The sequence below is a fragment of the Corvus hawaiiensis genome, chromosome 1, assembly GCF_020740725.1.
Source record: "Corvus hawaiiensis isolate bCorHaw1 chromosome 1, bCorHaw1.pri.cur, whole genome shotgun sequence".
Taxonomy (NCBI): Eukaryota; Metazoa; Chordata; class Aves; order Passeriformes; family Corvidae; genus Corvus; species Corvus hawaiiensis.
In genome coordinates, this window is record NC_063213.1 from 95,989,592 (window position 1) to 96,010,912 (window position 21,321).

At 44.1% G+C, this 21,321-nt stretch overlaps 2 protein-coding genes across 2 annotated transcripts; both read left to right on the plus strand.

Annotated features, from left to right (window-relative positions):
• Window positions 1–359: 359 nt before the first annotated feature.
• Window positions 360–5,277, plus strand: LOC125332468 (keratin, type I cytoskeletal 15-like). The gene is made up of 8 exons (XM_048317340.1): window positions 360–996; window positions 1,490–1,572; window positions 2,375–2,531; window positions 2,822–2,983; window positions 3,120–3,245; window positions 3,383–3,603; window positions 4,435–4,460; window positions 4,960–5,277. Exons 1-8 carry the CDS (start codon window positions 433–435, stop codon window positions 5,037–5,039), a joined length of 1,419 nt encoding a protein of 472 aa, XP_048173297.1. The 5' UTR covers window positions 360–432; the 3' UTR covers window positions 5,040–5,277.
• Window positions 5,278–8,728: 3,451 nt separating this feature from the next.
• Window positions 8,729–18,959, plus strand: LOC125332471 (keratin, type I cytoskeletal 23-like). The gene is made up of 8 exons (XM_048317353.1): window positions 8,729–9,214; window positions 12,715–12,797; window positions 14,126–14,282; window positions 15,742–15,903; window positions 15,996–16,121; window positions 16,864–17,084; window positions 17,760–17,785; window positions 18,437–18,959. The coding sequence occupies exons 1-8, from the start codon at window positions 8,801–8,803 to the stop codon at window positions 18,538–18,540; spliced, it is 1,293 nt and encodes a 430-aa protein (XP_048173310.1). The 5' UTR covers window positions 8,729–8,800; the 3' UTR covers window positions 18,541–18,959.
• Window positions 18,960–21,321: the final 2,362 nt, after the last annotated feature.

The following is a 21,321-nucleotide window of genomic DNA, read 5'->3' on the forward strand; positions in this document are numbered from 1 at the left end:
ATTTTGCTTAAACCTCATTTTTAGAAAAAGTTGATTTTCTGAATGTAGCCATGGTGAGCATTGTAAATAGGCAGGTGGGTGGGGCTGAACTCACTTTGTTTTTCCATTCTTAAATGTCAGAGAAGTAAACTCCAAGTTTCAGAACTATAGCCTGAAGAAAAAACATCATCTGATTCATGCCTTTTGTTTAATTAAAAAAGAAACCCCAAGCCCAAGCCCCTGCGATGTGCTGCCAGCACTACTTGTCAGGAATGTCATCATAGTTGGCCTCACCTCTAGGGAGGAGGAATTTTGGAGGGAGGGCTGCAGTGGGGTTTGTCTCCCAACACCCAATGATGAGGGTATAAAAGAGGCACCAAGGCAGTGAAGGCACAGGCTCTCTTCTCTTGTCAGGCTGAATAACTGACCTTCGCTCCTTCTTGTGCCACAGCCATGGCCACGTCCTTCATGAGCTCTTCCTCCACCTGCGGGGGTGGCTTTGGGGGTGCCGGGGGCAGCTGCTCTCGCCTGTCCTCTGTGCGCGCCGGAGGCACCTACCGGGCCCCGAGCATCCACGGCGGCTCCGGCGGCAGGGGCGTCTCCATCTCCTCGGCCAGGTACGTCTCCTCTGCAGGAGGAGGCTACGGCTTTGGGGGGGGCTATGGAGGAGGCTTTGGAGGGGGGGCAGCCTGCGGCTTTGGAGGGGGCTCTGGCTTTGGAGGGGGCTCTGGCTTTGGAGGTGGCGCAGGCTTTGGAGGTGGCGCAGGCTTCGGTGGAGGCTTTGACCTTGGTGGTGGCTTTGGTGGCGGCGATGGCCTTCTCTCTGGCAATGAGAAGATAACCATGCAGAACCTGAACGACCGGCTGGCTTCGTACCTGGACAAGGTACGAGCCCTGGAAGAGGCCAATTCAGATTTAGAAGTGAAAATCCGAGACTGGTACCAGAAACAAGCTCCCACCAGCCCCGCCCGCGACTACAGCAATTATTACAAGATAATTGAAGATCTCCGAGACAAGGTATGACATTTATCTGTAGAGGAGTTATAAGAAGGCAAGAGAATTATGGAACTGCATGTTCCATGTCTTTAAAATAAGATTGAATAATTACAAAAGAAATAGTGAATTCCTCATCCCAAATACATAGAGGTCCTGAGCATTCTAACAGAAAAGAGTAGCCTCTTCTCAATTTAAACACCAAATATCTTATCCTGACCATGTGATGTTTGTTGAAATTAAAATTATTGCAGTAAAAGTTAGCAAAATGTGTTTAGAGTTATCAATACATTTATTCAGTAATCAAATAGTAAAGAATGTGACAGGTATGCCTCAAAGGCTGGAAAGATAATTCTTCTGGCTACAGATAAGATCAGATGTTGTACAAACATATTTCCCTATTATGGTTCTAATCCATGTTGCACAGAGTATCACAGCCCTCTGGTTTCCTCATGGGATGTGGATCAGATATTTCACCGTTATTCACAGGAACCTTTCTCTGTTTCTTAATTGTCAGATCCTTGCTGCTACCATTGACAATTCCCGGGTCATTTTGGAGATTGACAATGCCAGGCTGGCTGCCGATGACTTCAGACTGAAGTAAGTTCACCTGGAGCATATTTGTCTTCACTCTGCTTGTCTTCACTCTCTCAAGACAGGTTTTTCTTTAGTAACTTTGGATGCAAAAAACCCTGGCAAGCAGAATCAATTAATGAAGGACCAATTCAGAATATAAACCTGGCAGAACATGGTATTCAGATCACTGAGCTGTTTGCATAATCAGTTATAGCCTATGTCTTCATTTTTTTGTGATACTCAAATATTTTTAGTAGCCTGAATCACAGGAGAAAGAAGGCAGGAATAGGTGGGATTTTCACTTAGAAGGAACAGAGTGGCAGGAAGAGATTGCTGTGGGGCTGCAGCAGTTCTCTGCTGGAGTCTGAAATTTAGAGTAAGATGGGGCTTTTCCAGCTCCCAGCTCAGCAATACCTCAGATGATAAAGGTCCCTGTGCAGCTGCTTTCCCTGCAGCAATGTACCTGCAGGTTTCTATTTTCCCTCTTGTGTCCCAGGCAGCCGTGGCCCATCTGTGCTTTCCTACACACCAAATCTGAGAGGACACTGCAAAACGCCTGTCCTGTGTGACAGTGTTTCTGTTGATGGTGATCATCATTATTAGGTGAAATGTCATGTCCTCCTCAGCAACAAAATCACACGGCACTGTCTGTGCTTCCTTATGTCATAACTGGATAGTGGAAAAAAACACCTTTACTGCTTTTACACTTCTAAATCTGTACGTTTTCATCTACAGCCCACTGTTCCTCCTATATGTGATCATTTTATAGCTCTGCTGAATACAAACTCAGACATGTTCCAGTGCTTGTTTCTTTTTGGAACTGCAGGTATGAGAACGAGCTGTTCCTGCGCCAGAGTGTGGAGTCCGACATCAATGGCCTGCGCCGGGTCCTGGATGAGCTGACCCTGTCCAGAGCTGACTTGGAGATGCAGATTGAGACACTGAAAGAGGAGCTGGCTTATATGAAGAAGAACCACGAAGAGGTGAGAGTCCTGACAGTGCAGAGAGGAGATTGCTTCCCTTTGAAATGTATCTCTTGTAAATGAAACATACGTGTAAGTCACATGTAAATAGGTGTGTCATGTGTGAGTACACAGACAGTAGGGAAGCTGGTGCAATGAGGGAGAAAATGTGATAAATGTTTTATGTGTGTTCCATCTGTGATACTTGATAGCATAGGTACTGCATACCACAGCAGGGATCGCTGGGGGCAGGAACAGTGCGAGAGGAGAGTGCCTGATCTTTCCGTGTCCTCTGCCTTCTGCCCCTGCAGGAAATGAAAGAGTACTCCAACCAGCTGAGTGGAACAGTCAACGTGGAAATGGATGCAGTTCCTGGCATCGACCTGACCAGAGTTCTTGCTGAGATGAGGGAACAGTATGAAGCTCTGGCTGAGAAGAACCGTAAGGATGCTGAGGCCTGGTTCTTCACTCAGGTACAGTCACACCAATGAACAGCACAGCAATGCACTGCTTCAGCATTACCGACCCGGCAGGGCCCTACCTCCCTTTCTCAAAATAATTGGGTTTTTATCCATTTGTATGTGATTTTACACTTGTATTTCCTTTCAGACTGATGAACTGAACCGTGAAGTTGCCACCCACACCCAGCAGATACAGACCAGCAAGTCAGAGATCACAGAACTGCGCCGCACCATGCAGGGCCTGGAGATCGAGCTCCAGTCGCAGCTCAGCATGGTACGGAGCTACCCCGAGCACATCACAAGGCACTGCCTCACACTCTACCCTTCCTCCCTTGCTGTCTTGCCTCTCCTCGACTCCCCCTCTGTGGGACAAACTTCATTCTAACCTGTTCTGACATTATTCCTCTTTAGAAAGCTGGGCTGGAGGCCAACCTGCGGGACACGGAAGGCCGATACTGCGCACAGCTGGCTCAGATCCAGGCCCTCATCACCAGTGTGGAGGAGCAGCTGAGCGAGCTCCGCTGTGACATGGAGCGCCAGAACCAGGAGTACAAAATGCTCATGGACATCAAGAGTCGCCTGGAGCAGGAGATTGCCACGTACCGCCAGCTGCTGGAGGGCCAGGACTCACAGTATGTCACTCTGTCCAAGTCCCGATGAGCAGATAAGGGTAACAACACACTCTGTGGAGCGGCAGCTGGGGCTGCCAGGCTGACTCCAGAGTGCTGAGTCACACTCCCTGCACACACAGCCTTTGGAGCACTGGCAAAGCAGGGGCCTGGCAAACTCTCCGGCGCTGCCATAACTCAAGCTAAATCTGCACATCAATGGTGTGGAGGATTTGAAAACATAAATGCCAGCATTTTGACCAGGATCAATTACAAAAGGCACCAGGCCCCATATATATGTGTCACTTAATCCTCTGGTTGCATTGGAATTAGAGCCTTCAGCCTGAGACAACCTATAAAAACTTGCTCCCAGTATTTCTTTAGTTCCTGGTTTTCTCTATTTGTGCACAGAGGTGAAAATACCCATCCTCACACACCAGTACCCCCAGCTAGAAAAGAGCTTGGTACAGACCCCAGCTTACTTCAGTAAAATCTACATTTTTGTGCCCATTTCTCATATCTGATCTGTACATGGAATTACTTTTGATTTCTGAGGAGAAATCAGCTCCTTATATAGTTTCTAGAAGAGGCATTCTGAGGAGAGGAGCAGTATAAGGAGACACTTCAGGACAAAGAACTGGTCTGACCACTGTTCCCATTCCCCCTCAAGTATATAGAGGTGGATTTCAAAGCTGAAAGCACCTTAACGCCACCTCTAGTAACAACACACCTCAGAACCAGCTATTGAGAGCAGGTACATGAAACCCTGGCTGTCCACACAAATTCCTAAATGGTTCAATGGTTTCAGGGCACAGGGTCAGGAGTGGTCATTAATCAAATATTTCTTTTCTACAGGTTGTCAGGACTGAACCCCAAAGATGGTAAGAAACATTTTTATTTAATGAGGGGCTGAAACAAACAGGCAAAATAGGATTAAATAAACCTTTTAGCCTTGGATTTCTTCTTACTACCACAGATTCCATTCTCCCCACAATGGCTATGTTCTGTATCATGTAGAAACAAAAACATAATACTTCATTTTATGTGCATTTTTGAAACCAATAGATATCCAAAACGATTGCATGAACTGCTCATGGGATTCTAAAATACCCAAATCTCCCCAAGATTCCTAAGTTCCTCTGCTGATTCACATAACATACAAGATACTTCCAAATCTATATGTGATGTGCACTCTTAAGTTTTTCTGGATGAGGACCAGGAGGGAAAGTGGATAAGATGTAAAGGCAGTTCTGCCTTTGATATGTGAAAGATCTTGTGAGGAAATGAGCAAACACAACCTCATTGTTCAGTTCCTCAGGCTCTTGGTGGGGCCTTTTCATTTTTTGTTCCCTATTTAATTTTTTATTCCCCCTACAACAGCATTTGGGAGCGGTGGAAGAGTTCGCTCTGGCATGGAAGAGGATGGAAAATCTGGTTCTACCCGTGACAGGAGATTCTAATACAGAAATACCAAATCCCCACATGGACCCAGTGCAGCCTCCACACTGGCTAATGCTGAGAGAAAGAGCCTTTCACTTCCCCAAATCACAAGAATGTATACAAGAATGTCTTTCCTTAGATTTGCTCTGCCTTTGTACGTGAGCATTGGCTCACTGGGTCGGAGATGCCAAACCTGTTTTCTGCTGGTGCTCTATTGTGTCCTAACAATAAAGTTTCTGTTCTGCTTCTGCAAATAAATCCAGTCTAATGGTGGTTTTTGGAGCCATTGTGGCACTGCCACACAGTCCATAGGCCCTCCCAGCATGGGCTGCTGGAACCCAACCAAGGGATACTCTGGGAATGCCAACAGCAATAACAACCATAACTATAAAAATAGTAATAAAGATGGTGATGAATGGACAGATAAAGTACCATTAGATTCTGCCAGCCACCTGAAGCTGGTATCAGTTAAAAACAGAGAAGGTAACATTAAAAATCCTTAAGATCTTTGTTCTCAATTCCAAGGGCACAATGGGGTTGCAATTCCTGCACAATTAAAATACACCTCTGAAAAACTGGTATTTTTCCATGTGTATATTTGTGTTCCTGCACTGCCAGCAGCACCAAGGCAAATTCCCTCAGCTCCTAAGGAAGCAGCAGGCACAGTCCAGGTGAAACAAATTACTCAGAGTTTGCTGTGACTGTTTTGGTTTTCATCCATCACGAAGAACATCCCCAGCCCATATCAGTGATGTGGCTGCTGGTGGCCACACCACCTTCTCCCAGCTACAGATCCCCACCATTGGAATTGACAAGATGCTGATAAACTTTTAAGAGCCTGGTGAATCCCAGAAGCACACCAAGCAGTTACCTAAATGCTGTACTTTGCTCAGATAATGTGTTTGGAAAAGGCATCCTTAGCCCCATCACTGGGCATTCAATCCACATTACAGTATCTGCAAAAATTTTATAATTTCTAGAATTATGTATTTTATTTTCCTTCCAACCTCCTTAGAGACACTATTTTTGTGTCTCCTATTTTCTGATATTTAAGAAAAAGAAATGTACATTGCGGGCATTGCTGACCAGTTTGGCCATGAGTGAGGCTGCAGAATCATTGGTGCTGCTGGTAAGAAATGCACATCCTGCTGGCATTCCCACTGGAAGGAGTTCAGAAGAGGTTCTGGCAAACTGCAGCAAGGCAACATCACAATCCACCAGAGAGGAAAACCGAAGGTACAAATGATATTTTTTTCCTGATCCAAAACTTAGGGATCCAGCAAGAGAGGGAATTCCTACAGCCACAGGCAGCTATCCATCCATTTGTATTCTGGATGGAGGAGTTGAATCAATCAGTGATTGTTGCAGGACATTGACCTGTACAATGTAGTTGTCAAAATATTCTGCCTGTATTTAAACTGCAGCCTAGAAATTCAGCTCAGTTTGCTTCCCATGTTCCAATTCAGTAAAACAAGTATGATTCCCAGATGAAACAAGCCGGGACTGCAGAGCAGCACCCATCTCCCAGGGAGCAGAGCAGTCCCCATCCAAGGGTGCCATCTGCTGACAACAGTTTATTTCCTTTCTCCGAGTGTCACTTCCATTCTCTACTCTGAATTAAAGAGGTGACTAAACCCAAATTCAGCATTGCAGCCTGACAAAGAGTCTTGTCAGATTTTGAAGTAAGTTGTTTGGTCTTTTTCATGGATCCTCAACATGTGTGGATCAAAACTGTGTGGCATCTTTTCCAGTTTGGAAAGGCTGAGCTCCAGGGAAAGCACTTCCCATGTCCCAGATGTACTTTGGATTACTTGCAAGAGAAAATACAGTTCTGGTTTTCATGATGTGGTAATTCCATGATATTCTCAGGACAGAGACTCTGTGGTCTCTCACATTGACAGCCTCACTGCCAGCCAGGGTGGGAATGTCATGGAGTAATTTCAGGTGAAACAAAGGATTAATTTTATTTCACATTCTATTCTGTACATACATGTGTAATTCCATTTCAGTGTGATAGTTCATAGACACCAGCTTGCTAAACTGAAAATTCAGTCTGAAATAGATCTCTGGTGAGATCTGCAGGATATCATCTGTTACAATCTGGTGGGGTTTTTTTCAAGTTAGGCCCTCAGTTTTTGTCTGGTGCTTCAAGCTCACCTCTGTGTCCCGCAGCAGGGCTGACCGCAGAGTGCAGCTATGGATAGTGGCTGTAACCAGAATACGTGGGGAGAGCCAAACCTTGCACTCACTGGAAAACCCTCCCACATAGTTACAAATGACAGGATTTCTACAGAAGGAAGTGTCTGAGGTAGGAAGAGGAGCATGTGCTCATTGTAAAGGGAGCTGGGGAAAAGGAAAGGAGCAGGTGCTGAGCAGAGCCGAGCCTGAGCCACAAGGAGGAGCCCGAATCCTGCTCCGTCAGGAATGAGGCTGGGAGGTAGTAGGGAAACTGGAGTGCAACAATTCCTTATTGCTGCAGCATTCCAAATGAAACAAACAGGGAAAAATACATCCCTTCATATTTCTCCCAGGACAGTGTAACTTTGCTCCATGCAGTCTCCCTGACCTCACCAGTCAAGATGAGCAGCAAGGCCAAGGCAGACCCTGGGGAAGGGTTTAGCCTTCACCTAGGTAAGGAAACCAGCTGCAGCATTTCTGGGAGAGCCTGTGCCCACTCAGCTTCCTGCCTCTTCCCAAATCTTCCTCCTCTATCTCATCCCTCAGTCATGGACTAGAACAAGACAAGGCAAACCCACTAAACCCAACCGTTGCCACAGGAACACTCCTGTGCCCCTTACCAGCATGAGGAATAGGACAATCTGCAACAGCCACACTCGACCTTTCCCTGTTTGATGGATAAAGTTTGACAGAAAGACTATTCCCGCATGATTGCCAGGTCAATTTTTAGAGCTGGTAGCTTTAAATAATCACTTGAATCTTTTGAGTGCTGTTACAAATTCAAAGTGTAAATATTTTCTATAGCTAAGATAAATATCTTAATAGTATTAATGCTGGGAATAGCAAGAAATCCCTGCATTGCTGCCTGTTGAAACAAGACCACTGAAACAGGACTGCATCTCAAATAATGAGAAAATCATGAGAAAAGTATCTAATTCTCATGTATTTCCCCTGGAAATGGGCAGCTGAAGGGAACAGCTGGGCATTACTGACTCTGGACTGAAGTTTTTTTAGTTTAGAAGCTGGATGACTTCATGAAAGCCTCATGTCTCCCACAGGCTGAAGCCGTTTGGTCGCTAAGCTGTTTGACAGCTGATAGGACACACTGCATTTGAGAATCCATAGGTCTGAGGATCCACAGGCTGCCGTAATTCTACAGCCTGAGGATTACGACAGAAAGTATCTGCAGAACCCCATCCCTGCCCCGGCTCCCCGTTTATTCCCTTCATGTGCAGGAAAACGTAACATACTAACTACAGGGTTAGAGAGAAGTCTGAGGCAGAGCTGATCCTGTTCCACACCTACGGATTTTGGCCACACCTCACTATTATCATATGAAAAGAAAAAGAAAAAAATACCCAAACAAGCGAAAGGAAAGCAACCTGGTATGTGGCTGATTCCAAACAACAACAGCGTGCAGGCTCATAAATGCTTCAGAATTGACCAAGAGGAAGCACGTTTCGTGATGACACAATCTTGTTGCTGTAGTCATTCATCGAAGGGAAACTCCCACAGGAAAAGGCATAAAGCTGCTCAGGGAAAGCAAAGAGGCTGCTCAGTGCTAGGCAGCCAAACCTGGGGTTCGATTCACACAGAGCTAAGCATGAGCACCAGCCAAGGCCCTTTCCAGTTTTTTTCTGTGTCCCTCAGGGGTAGTTCAGGGTGTGGTTTGGCCCAGCAAGGAACTTCTTACAGAGCATCAAGTGCAGATGGTGGTGCCAGCAGCACACATCCCTCCTTCTCCTCCACCAGACCCTTCTGGCTGGCTGCAGGAGGGGCACCCTGGGGAGGCTTCGGCGAGCACTATGGGGAAAGCATCTTCCTGGGTGGGAATGAGAAACAGACTATGCAGAACCTGAATGAGCGCTTGGCTGCCTACCTGGACAAGGTCCGTGCCTTAGAAGCAGCCAACGCTCAGCTGGAGAGCTGCATCCTAGAGTGGCACAGGACAAAGTCTCATGGAAAGAGGCATGACTTCAACCAGTACGAGCAAAACGTCACTGACATGCAAAGACAGGTAAGTCAGAGCTGGGACTGTGTCATTCTGTGCTCTTCTGAGAAATCTGGGTTCTCCTTTATGCTAATGGCTTTCCTTTAAAGAAGTTAAATAAAACCTTTGAAATGTTAGAAATCCTCAGGAAGGTCGTTCCAGGACCTGGGCATAAGCATTCTTTGTGCTCACAAGGAGGAGACTAGGCACGAGAAAGGCTGGAAGGGGGCAAGGGGGATTCTGCAGAGACTGGCAGAATAAAGGGATCCGTGTGCTGCCAAGTGTTCCTTTCTGTACTGAAACTGGGGTTTGAGTAACTGCGTCTGGCAGAACTTGGTCTTTTTGACTGCACAGGTATCGAGCAAATTACAAAGCAGGAGGAGTGCAGAGCCTGCCCCTCTCCTGCCGCTGTCTCCAGACAGACTGGGGCATTCCAGCTCTTTGATTCCTGTGGTAGCAGACAATGAAACTACAGGAGTTTGGGGACCAATGAGCTTATGTAATCAGATGGAAAAATACTTCATTGTAATTAAGAAAATAGCAGTGACAAATTCCTTGTGGATGTTTTCACTATAATTAAAAGGAGAATTTCTGGTTCCTGCCAGTAGTTAATATTAATATTCAACAGTAACTCTTTCAATCTCCCAAACTCACGTGTCTTCAAATTTAAGCATAATATTAATCTGTATTCATAATGAACATCCTTAGCACTATTACCATCTGTGTGACTAATCAGTGCAATTAACTTTACATACCCATATGGGGCAAAACCCAAAGCTCTTCCAAAAGCAATGCTGTCGTTTGCCCTCCACTTTTTATAATACAATTACCTGGCATTCTCAAGATCCTGAGAAATTCTTTTCAAAAAGCCTTGGAAATGGTGTTAATTCACATCTTTGCTGACTGGGGCCAGGGACTTAATCAAACTCCATGCTCACAGTTAAAAGTGTTGCCTCCAGGCAGTAGATGAGGTGCTCCGACCACAGCCTGTGTACAGAGAGCCAGAACTGTCATCACCCATTTCTGTTTTAAGGATAAAGAAAGGTCACTGTCCCCAGACCTGGCACTTGGGCTCTTTCATTTTTAACAGAGAAACAAAAATTTGTCCATCAAGACCATATCGGTGTTCAGGTTGATTTAGAATTAATGAATCAGAAAGGATTAATGAACCAGAAAGGATTAGGAAGACAATAAGCATAAAACCATGATGCTGATTGGGGTAAAGCCCTCACTTTTGAATAGGTTGTACCCAAACTGCTTATTTTTAACACTCACCCCTTAAACAGCTGTCCCTGGCCACAGACACCTGGAGGCTGGTGGCTGTCCTGGATGTGGAAGGAAAGGCCAGGAAAGGATAATTTACAGGTGACAATCCAGTGATTGAACTCAGAATTTTTACTTTCTCTATAAAGTACTGCAGTTAGCAGCATGTCTTCCAGTAAAATGAGTGAAAATATAGCATCTAATTATTAACCATAATTAAATTAATTAAATGTTAATTTAAAAGGTGAAACTAATTTAGCACCTAAAATAAAATTTAGACTAAATTTAGGGTCCTATATCAAATAATCCAGAATGTCTATGATATGCTGCCTGTCTGAACTTGGAGACATATAATCATATGGGTCCTACATTTTTAACCACACTCTCCTGGATACTTGAATTCAGGATGAACATGCCAGATGGAGCAACAAATTTTGGGAAAAGCCTTGCTTCAGCCTGATTCCATTCTAATTCAGATTCATAATGAAATAGCACCTGTTCTTCAGGTGACTGTCTCATTCAAACACCTTGTTCCACCAAATAAGCAAAGTTATCTACAGAGAATTCCAGGAGATGGGAGGAAGGACATGAGACATGAAAGGTGAAGCCATTGCAGGAAGCCTTCTTGGAAAATCCCTGTTTTGAGAAGGAATTGGAGTGTATTTCCTATACAATAATGTGTGAGTTCTTAATGAAGCTGTCTGACAGTTTGCAGACTGGTACTAGAGATGCAGTCATGTTCATGATGGATGCATTAAGGAATTCCATGTGACTATTAAGAGATAATTGCCACATGTGAGCTCTCCTGCTGGCTGCAGAGCAACTGGGGCCACACGGCAGTGGGCAAAGCACTGACCAGTGCTCAGATCACACAGAGTCACACAGCAATTCTGTACATGGCACAAAGCTGAAGAACTCGTGTTGTTTTCTCATTGCCTTGTATGTTCTACGAGGCTGGATTCAAGAATTGCCTCTTCTCTGACGCCAAATTCCAGGCAGTCACACATTCAGGGTATTGTTAGAGTTCTTGAGCTGGCCTTGATCTTGTCCCAGGGCAGTATCCGAGGTGTGCTGCTAATTGCTCAGGAATGCACAGTCTGTTAGCAGATTAGTTAAACATTCCACAGCACCTTCTTCTTTACTACAGAGGTGAACCTTTGACACTTCAGGAGAATTTTGTCATTTCCTTGTTTCTTTGTGATTCACTGATGTGTGGGAAGTTTACTCCAAGGTGTTGAGAGCTCTGTAAATGACTTCTGTGCGGCCACAGTGCCCCTTGGTTTGCTCTGTGGATGCTGAGGGAAGGTAGCTGGTGGGATGGCAACCACACTCCTCTTTCGTCTCTGTTAGAAAAGGACATGATGCCCTGCATTTATGATTTCCTGACAATTATGTATGAGCTCCTGTTGGAATTCTTTCAAAGATTTTGCACAGAATGCTGGACTCAGATCTATAGCTAAAAGCTGTTCCATGTTGTCGGACACATGAGACTTCCCAGTGCATGCTGAGTACACCAAAGGAATGAGGTTGTGCTTCATCCTGCACCTTTTAGGGCAATTTTAAAATCCCAAAGCAAAATCAGACACCTGAATCAATCACTCCATGCTGCTGGTTGATTCAGAGCAGCTATAGGTGCATAACTGAATGGACCACAACAACCAGATGCCAGTGGTATTGTGAGTACAACTCCAGGCTTAAGCCTGTGGTGGGTTTAGGGTCCTGCCAGTGAGTCGCTGCCACCATCACTGCTGTGCATCACAACACCAGCTCAGCGAGGTGTTCATGCACAGGCTACTTCTTAGCATAACATTAATTCCAGCATTTTCATTGTACTCAGACATGGCTTAATGGTTCTTACTGAAATTTGCCCTAAAGATGCCCAAGGCAGCTTTGTCAGCAATGCTGAACAGGATCAGAATCCAGTCTCAAAACCAGAGGAAGGCAGTGACTGTTACTCTGTAATAGACCATGAAGTTTGTGTAATGTAATTCATATCCTCTACTTGGCCAGGAAAAAGATGATGCCTCCTGGTTCATACCCTCAAAAAAAGTAAGAAAAAGAGTAAAGAAAGATTATGGACAAAAATTGCAAAACACTTAAGTTAATCAGGAAACTGAACTGCTTTTATTCCTGTGGTCCCCTTAGCATGGAAATTCTACTATTTAGATGCTTCCTATGAGCAGCAAAGAGGCTAAACCAGCACAGGTTATTTACTGTTACCCCATGGCAACACTGACTCTCCAGCTGGATTCTCTGTTTTCCAGATTGAGGATAGCAAGATCACCAATGCCAGTATCCTTTTACAAATCGATAACGCTAACATGGCAACTGAAGACTTCAGGCTCAAGTAAGCACTTCTTTGGTTTCCTCATTAAGTTTGAAAGAGGATTAAACTAAACATTGCTTTTTCTTGCTAATCCAATAGGGAAGTGATTTTACTGAGGTTTTCTGTTGATGCTGGATGAATAAAAACAATGTAGAACAGGGGAAAAAACCCAAAAGGATGTAAAACCCACAAATGATTGCTGAAGAACCTTGAGTCACGCTGTTTATGATACTTAGTGCAGGTCCTGACGAGCAGGTTTGACAGCAGACACTTGATACTTGTGACAAAAGGCACTTAAAACTGTCATCTGGGATTACAAATTATCCCCTCTAAGCACTGCACTTCCTAGTCCAGCCCAAATCTATTTCCTGGACTTAATCACCTCTTCTGTCCAGCTCCGCAGGGAACACCTGTCCTTCAGTAGCTTCTGCTTTGGAGTCCTGTATGCTGTGCACAGTAACTGGGCTGGTTGCCTCCCTGGTTCCCAGTACAGTCTGATTTTCAGTACATAGAAAGACAGTTCTCAGACCAACTAAAAAGACAAAATTCTTGGACAGAAAACATTCAGGCAGTTCTTTCTGAAGGAAAGGATTTGACACTTCTGTAAGACTTCTTAGGAATCCGGAAGATTATAAAAAAATATCTCAGCTTTTGGTAATATTGTGACAAACTTGGACACCCTGAGCAGTGCCAGCCTTTCATTATCAGTCAGTAGTGTCACAAAAGGAACCAGTGGAACTACGTTGAGGGATGGGACTCAGTCTGAGTTTACAGGTGAATGGCGAAGCACCAATAGAGCCCATAAAATATGGAGTAAACGGAGAGATGCTGAGGAGCAAAAGTGCTTCCCATGCCCAAGGGAAGACATGGCAGCATCTCCCTGCCTCTGGCTCACTACAGACACTGCAAGAGGTTAGAGAGGAATGTTAGTAACTGGCTTCCATCACATTTTTCTTGTTTTTCTGAAGGACTCAAAAGTCACCATTTTGGAAAAACTACAGCAAGCACTGATTGCTGGTACTCTTTTCAGAGAATTGTATTCTCAAAGCTTTCCCAATCTGGCGAATGTTAAAATGCAAAAAGGGAAGTGAACAAAAGAAAATTTTTTTCCTACCATATAGGAGGAGTTATGAGGGAGAAAGGAAAGTGAAATACAAAAAAAAAGAAACTCATTGTTAAGACTATTCTAAAATATTTAAATAACATATGTTAGAAACAGAATTGGTTTCTTTGGTTGGTTGTTCTCTCTAGCTCCCTACACAGACTAAGCAAGTCTACTTCTCTTTATACAAGAGCCTGAATCAGGCAGTTCTCAACACGCACGTTGTGTCTTCTCTTTCCTCATAAAGATACGAAGCCGAGAAGTGTCGCAGGCAGGGAGTGCAGCTGGATGTGGAGAACCTGCGGAAGGAGCTCGACGGCATGACCATTATTACCACAGATCTGGAAATGGAAATTGAAGGCTTAAGAGAAGAGCACATCCTTAGGAGGAAAGACCATGAGGAGGTAGAAAAAGTTCCACTTGGTAAAATCCTATCACACAAATCTTTACTACCATGTAATTAACTGAGTAAGACCCACAATCTGTAAGTGGGATTGATGATTCAGGACCTAATCCTGTTTCTGAAGCAGCCAATGAGAGTCAGGTGAGGCAAAAAGTCTGTATCTGCTTTACCAATTACACTGGGGTTTCAGAGAGAACAGATTGCTGGAGTCTCTCCCACCCATCTGTCATGCACAGCTATTAATAACTGACATATTGGACAGAAATGCTCTCAGAAAGGCTTAGATAAAAATACACAGAGTGCTGCTGGGTTTTACTCATCACAGAGTTTTTCCTCAGTTCTGCATCTATCATTTCCCACACTCACAGAAGCATGGAGGGGTTGAGGGTTGGAAGGGACCTCTTTAGGTCCCCTTGTCCAGCCCCCCTAAACTCAAGCAGGGTCACCCAGAACAGGCTGAACTGAGAAAAACAGACCTCAAATTCCTGAAGAATCAAAATTAAAAAGAATGGTTGGTGAAGTCAGGCAAAATTACTCATTCTTGCAAAATCCTAAGCACAGTAATTAGATAATTCTCAAAAGCCACACTACTCTGAATTCTCCAGAGCTATACTCAGGGCTCTCTGTTATTCCCACATTTATAATTCCACTGCTTGAAACTTGCTGGTTTCGCTTGATCTGGTGTTTGCAGTTATTACCTAACACAGGACCAAACGTCCTGCTCAGTGTCTGTGGGTTATTAAAGTGGAGAATAAAACACAGGGGTTTTATTTCACAGTGTAGGTGTAGCTGCCTTTGGCCGACCCCCTTACAGCCCAGGATAGTTCTTGGAAGCAAGGGACCAACAGAGCCATCTCTGTGTCCAGCTGATCCGCATACCATGATGTCATACCCCGAAAGGCTCCTTTGCCTGGGTGCTTTGAAAATGGTACCAGGCACAGAAGGTTGTGCTACACCGAAAGGAATGTTACCCTACCTGCCCAACTGGTCCTGTAATTATGTTGTTTACACAGTAATTATATGCTTTAATCCAATTATTCCTTTAACAATTACATAGAACTTTTACATTAGTCTCCTGTAAACTTAGTTATAGTTCCATAAATATTAACATAAAGGGTAAGAAAGATGAAATTACTGTTAGATTTTCATCAAAAGTTTTGGGTTTCTTATAGATAAATAAATAAAAAATGTCAGTTCTTCTTCATTAAGTCAATGTCTTCTAGAAACATTCCATGAAAAGATCTTCTTGCATGTTTTTTATTGAGTTCTGCCACAGAAGCAAATATGTCACTGGTTTAAGTCACATCAGAGTATTGTCAATATATAAATTTTTCAAATACTGTTAACTTAATGTATTTATAACAATTCCCCCCCAAACCACTCTGGGATTCTGTGGCTCTATGAAAACTTTCCACTTCCATAAGTGAGTTTAATTATTCCCTCTGCTAACACATGAACAGGATATGGAAGCCAATCGCTCCTCACAAGACTTCAAAGTCAATGTAAAAGTAAACGCAGCCCCTCCTCAGGACTTAGGCAAGATTCTGGCAGAAATAAGAGAAGATTATGAGGCCATAATTGAAAAGAATCGTCTAAGCCTGGACAACTGGTACAAAGAACAGGTAACAGCTATTCCTTGCTCATTTCCAAGCCCCCTGTGGCTGTACCTGCCTGACCAGAGTCTGTGAGCTTTTCTCTTCCTTCTGCTCCACAGAGTGCAGCAATGTCCCTGGCAGCAACCCCTAATCCCGAGCAGATCCAGCACAACGAGAACGAGATCAAGGAGCTAAGGCGGACTTTGCAGTCCCTGGACATCGAGCTGCAGGCACAGATTAGTAAGGTATCTGTTGCAGACATCTTGGGCTGCTCACTCACTCCATATATTCTCAGAGGTCGTCATGGACCAATTCTCCATTTAAATCCACAGCCTTGCATAACTTTATTGCAGTTGTTAAAGTATGAGGGAAAGTGGAATTCAGATCATGCTCGACTTTGCCAAAATATGCAAAATAGCTTCAGCAACCATCGCCAGGAAGTGAAAAATTTATGTCTCTCCTTACAACAAAATATGAGGAGAAGAAAAGGGATAGCTGACTCCAAGTCTAGAAAGAAACTGTGTCCAGAAGACAGACAGTAACGCAAAGAATGCAAAGTTCATATTTACAAGCCCTGTTATCATGCATGAAATACATGAACTGTGAAAAATATTGGTAGGGAACTTTCACAAACATTACACAGCTCTTACACAGGTTAAAGCTCACATTCCAGTGACCTGGAGACTTTGGAGCAATTCTGGACAGTTCATGCAGAACTGACAGGACAGACAGCAGTTTCAGGAGCAGAGCTTTGAGCAGAACGGATATAGCAGGGATAAATGACTCAGTTTTGCCTCTCATGCACACATGGCACAGCTTTGTGGTTCTGCTGCCTTCACAGGAATAGTTATGCAAATGCAAAAGTGTTTAAATTACCACAGCCTTAATTTTGCAATCTTCTAGCTAGAGACCAAATTTGCTGGTATTTCTGTGTTATATCTACCGCATAAATAATAATCATGGTCTTGGTATTATCTGCCCCGTCAGAAACACATGCTGGAAGACACCTTGGCTGACACTCGGAATTACTACGCTGCTGTGCTTCAAAACATGCAGCAGATCATCTCCAGGTGTGAGGAAGAGCTGAGCCAGGTTCGTCATGACATGAAGCAGCAAAATAACCAATACAAGGTTCTTCTTGGGATCAAAACCCGCCTGGAAAAGGAAATTTCCACGTACCGCCTGCTGCTGGAAGGGAATGCTGACGGGTAAGGCAGAGCTGCCCCGACTGGAACAGATGAGAGTCCTCATATTTGGATTATTTATTTGTTTATTTGTTTATGCTTAATCAAAGCTTGTGAGTCCCATACTACATCAAGGGTTGGTATTTTAATGTGACAGATCATAATAAAAAGCCAAAGCCACTCAGAGTACAGAGACACTGGTATCCATGTAATTTGGATTACCTAAATTAATACAACTTTTTATTAAAAAAAAAAAATTCTCCACTCCCACAGCATGGTCATCTCAGCACAGGAGAATGCTGGCCTCATCTTTATTCTCTCATCTGATTTGTATGAAGTCAGAAAAGGAACATCAGCAGCCTTTAGAACTGAAACTCTCAGGCAGGCAAGACAGAGTGACCCCAGGTGTGAGGGTATTTGTCAGAAACCAAATTGGGAGCAACCTAAGCAATTCCAAATACAGAAGAAACAATGCACCTGTCCCTGGGAACAGTAGTGAATGTGCCCAGGGATGGTTTCCAGTGAGAGTATCTACCAAAGGGAAAGCTCACATGGTATAAAAGCATCATTCTTTTTCCTTGTTTTTTTTTAAACTTTATCTCAATGGGATGAGGTCTCCTTAGAATCAGTGAGAAGGGGATGAATAACTTCTTGAAATTAGTGTAACATTATTTTCTCTCTATTTCATTATCTTCATAGGACAGCAAGAAAATCTGAAACTAAAGGTAAAAGTTCCTTACTTTGTTCTCTGTAGTGACTCTTAATTATTGTCATTTCCAATCAGATTTTACTCACGGCAATTTTAACCTCACCTGAGTGAACTGTGGAGGGTGTGCATGGCAGGCTCATGCAAGCCTTTGAGAAGCATTTCAGTGGTTCCTGACTGCTGTGAAGGGCTCACTGCAGAGCCCACTGGGCTGTGCCTGCCCATGGGCTGCCTCAGCCCCAGCCCTGTCAGTAACACACATGGCCACAGCTCAGGCTCCAGACTAAAGCTTTCCTGGGATATGAGGAGGCAAGGAGACTCTGCTGGGTGACTAAAACAGTGTTAGGGATTGAGAGCAAACCAAAAATCTGCATGTCTGGAAACTCATATTCTGGCATGAGCATGACCTGCAGACATCCAGGATAATCTGCTGGATTTGCATTGGCTGGGCTGTTGCTGTGTTATTCATTTGCCCTGACCTGGACCAGACCCAGGGTGACTTTCTGGCAGCACATTTCACACAGAGCAATAACAGATATTGACTTAAAGGAAAACATGTAGAGATAACTGAGTTGAGGAGGCAGCAGGCAAATGACTGTAAATGAAGCTTTCCCTGCATCACCTTGTCTCAGCATTTCCCCTTGACTAACTAAACTTCCCTTTCTTTCAGAACACTCTGGGCTGAGCAACCGAAAGCTCAAAGCGATTGTCCACGACAGCGTGAATGGGGAGGTGGTGTCCTCCACCATCAACGAGATCCCCCCGCAAGCCTGAAGGAAACCTCTGCCAGCCACTGGCTTTCCCGGCAGCAGCTCCCATGGCCCCTCTGGGAACAGGGTGCTGTGGGCTGGCTCCCTGTGTGTCAAACAGGGATCCTGCAGTGAACATGCTTCTAAAATGATCTGCAGCCTAACACTGCAAAGTGCCACACAGAGCTGGGTATAGCTGACATTGGTAGTTTAAAGAGCTTTTAGTCACCAAAATGCTGAAGAAAAGCTGTCCAATTAAAGTGACTCGCTCAGCTAGTGACAGATGTATTGTGAACATCTCCCCAGGGCAGGAATATCCATCTGGGATTCAGTTACCGCTCTGCAAATTAGCTATAATTTAAGGGGAATAATCTCTCAACTTTTTTCCTGGTCTTATGCCTGTCACCATATACCTCACTGCAGCCAATAAATTTTTATCCATTATTTGTTCTGGTCCTTGGAATATCTGATTTTGCTTTCCCTTACATATGCCCAGTCCACTGTGGCAGTGTCACTGACATGGGTCAGGACAGCCAAAGCCTTGTTGTTTCAGGAAGAACAATACTGGAAGGCCACAGAAGAGGAAAGAGGCACACAAGTTACAGGTGACATTACATGAGCAAAACTATTCAATATATACAACTTATCAATGTCATCATTTAAAACAGCATTATGAGTAGGAGTGTTGTGAAGTCACTTTACTAAAAAAAGTCCCCCAGAAACGTTTCTTTATTCTTCAGTTTGAGGGAAATTTTCTTGCACTTTCTTTACACACTGTCCCTCAGAGCCTGTAAGCACTTTTCCAGACACTCATTCTTTCTTGATGACCCAGGTAATTCAAAAAACCATCTCAGTTATTTGGTCTCAAATTAATGTTCAGTGTCTCGGTCGAAGGGCTCTGCAGTCAGCCAGACTGGTGTTACAGTGCTTGCTAATGTCAGGGCAAGCTGTCGGCTTTAGCCAAACCCAGGCTTCCTCCCATTCTCAGCTCAGCCCAATGCCAGAGTCAGCAGCAGACCCTGACAGCAATAGAGCTACGCAAAGATAAAATCTTGGCAAGGAAAAAAGAAATATCATTAGGATATTCAGATGAGGAAGAGTGTAAGGCAGAAGGAAGAGAGACCAAATAGAACATAATGAGTGTGTCAGGGATTTGCATTCCAAAGTCACCGTCTGCGTGTCCAGGGCAGTCTTGCATTCATGAGAGACATTGTCATCATGGCCCGTCATCCCCACTCACCATGGACTCTCACAAAAGGGCTCCTGTTACCTGCCTTACTTTGAAACAGGGCTCACAAAGGAAGGGGGAAATCTCAAAGGAAATGCAGATTAAACTGAACAAAGTCCACTTCTGTGATACAGTGTTCTGCTACTGGCATGTTCCGACCAGTTCCTGATCCCCCTTTGCCCCCCGCACCTCAACTCTCCACCCTTCTTGCACAAAGAGATCCCAAAAGCACTGGATGGATTACCTAATGGTTTCTTTAAACTGGGTAAAACTTGTAATACAGGATTAGTAACTCCTGGCTAATTAAGAGTGTCCTTCCTTATGGCTTACCAGATCTAACAAGCCAGACCTGGTGTTTGCAGCATCTGGACAAAATGTGCCCATGTTTTCTTGAAGAATTTTCTGTGTTATTTAAAGATATGCTCATTTATCAGATTTACATAGCAGAGCCACAATGTTGTGACACAAATAATTATAAAAACTTCTAAGTAGCCCCTTATTTCTACATCAAAGAAAAGAATGTGCTTTGTGCTGGGTTATTGTACTGAACTACAAGAAAGAAGAAGGAAAAGCGAATATTTGAAGTGCTTTATGGAACACACCTGTCCTTATTTCACATTCCTGAGCAATGCTCTGGCTTTACTCTGCCCTGGTGTCCCCTCATGCAGAGGTGAGATGCACTCCCCGTGCCCTGTGGCTGTTGTCTGAGCGGTGCTGGATAAGAGGCAGCGGAATTCCTGTTCTCCTCTGCTAAGAAGCAGCAGACTTCCCACTCCCCTCCACCACTCTGATGATTTTAACCTTCTCTTACACCTGTACTGTTGTTCTCTGTACAGGCCAGACCAGTACAGCTCACAGCACCATCCTCACAGCTCACCCTGTGATTGACACCATCATGCACCAATGGCTCCAACACAGACATTCAAGTGTCTTTTACTAGGTGGAGTAAACCAATTAGTCCTTAAACATACAAGTATGCGTTACACCACATTCTGTTTGTTTCTGGAAAAAATTGCTTATGTCTGGAGAATCTTTCACAGCTCCAGAATGCTCTGTACAACTGCAGATTTCCTTTGTGTTGAACAGCTCGTGACACCATGTCACCAGCCATGTGTGTCCTGTATCTGGTGGTTACTCATTACCTCTGAATTTGTGCTCCAGTAGATAAGCTATGCATTCCTGAATGTATTTAGGGTGGGTCTACACCCTAAATAATAAATAATGATGCTAATATTTACCACTTGCATGCACTATTAACATCACATTCTCACACCACGCTGAGAGATTAAGTCAGGGAGATAATGAATGGGGGCTGTATTATCATTCCCATTTTATTGCCTGAGAAATTGGAAAAAGAGATGACACAACTCGCTCAAGGCTGCAAAGAAAGTCACTGAGAGCCACTAAATTAGAATCCATCACTTCACAGCTTCTACTTAGCAGGCTATTAGATAATACAACTTCCTGAAGAGCCATTCCCCACTCACAGCAATCCTGCCAGTGTCTGATTGCTTGGAAGAGATAATGCTATTGATTCATTCTAAGTGTTTATGGCTGGTCAGGACCCTGCACATACTC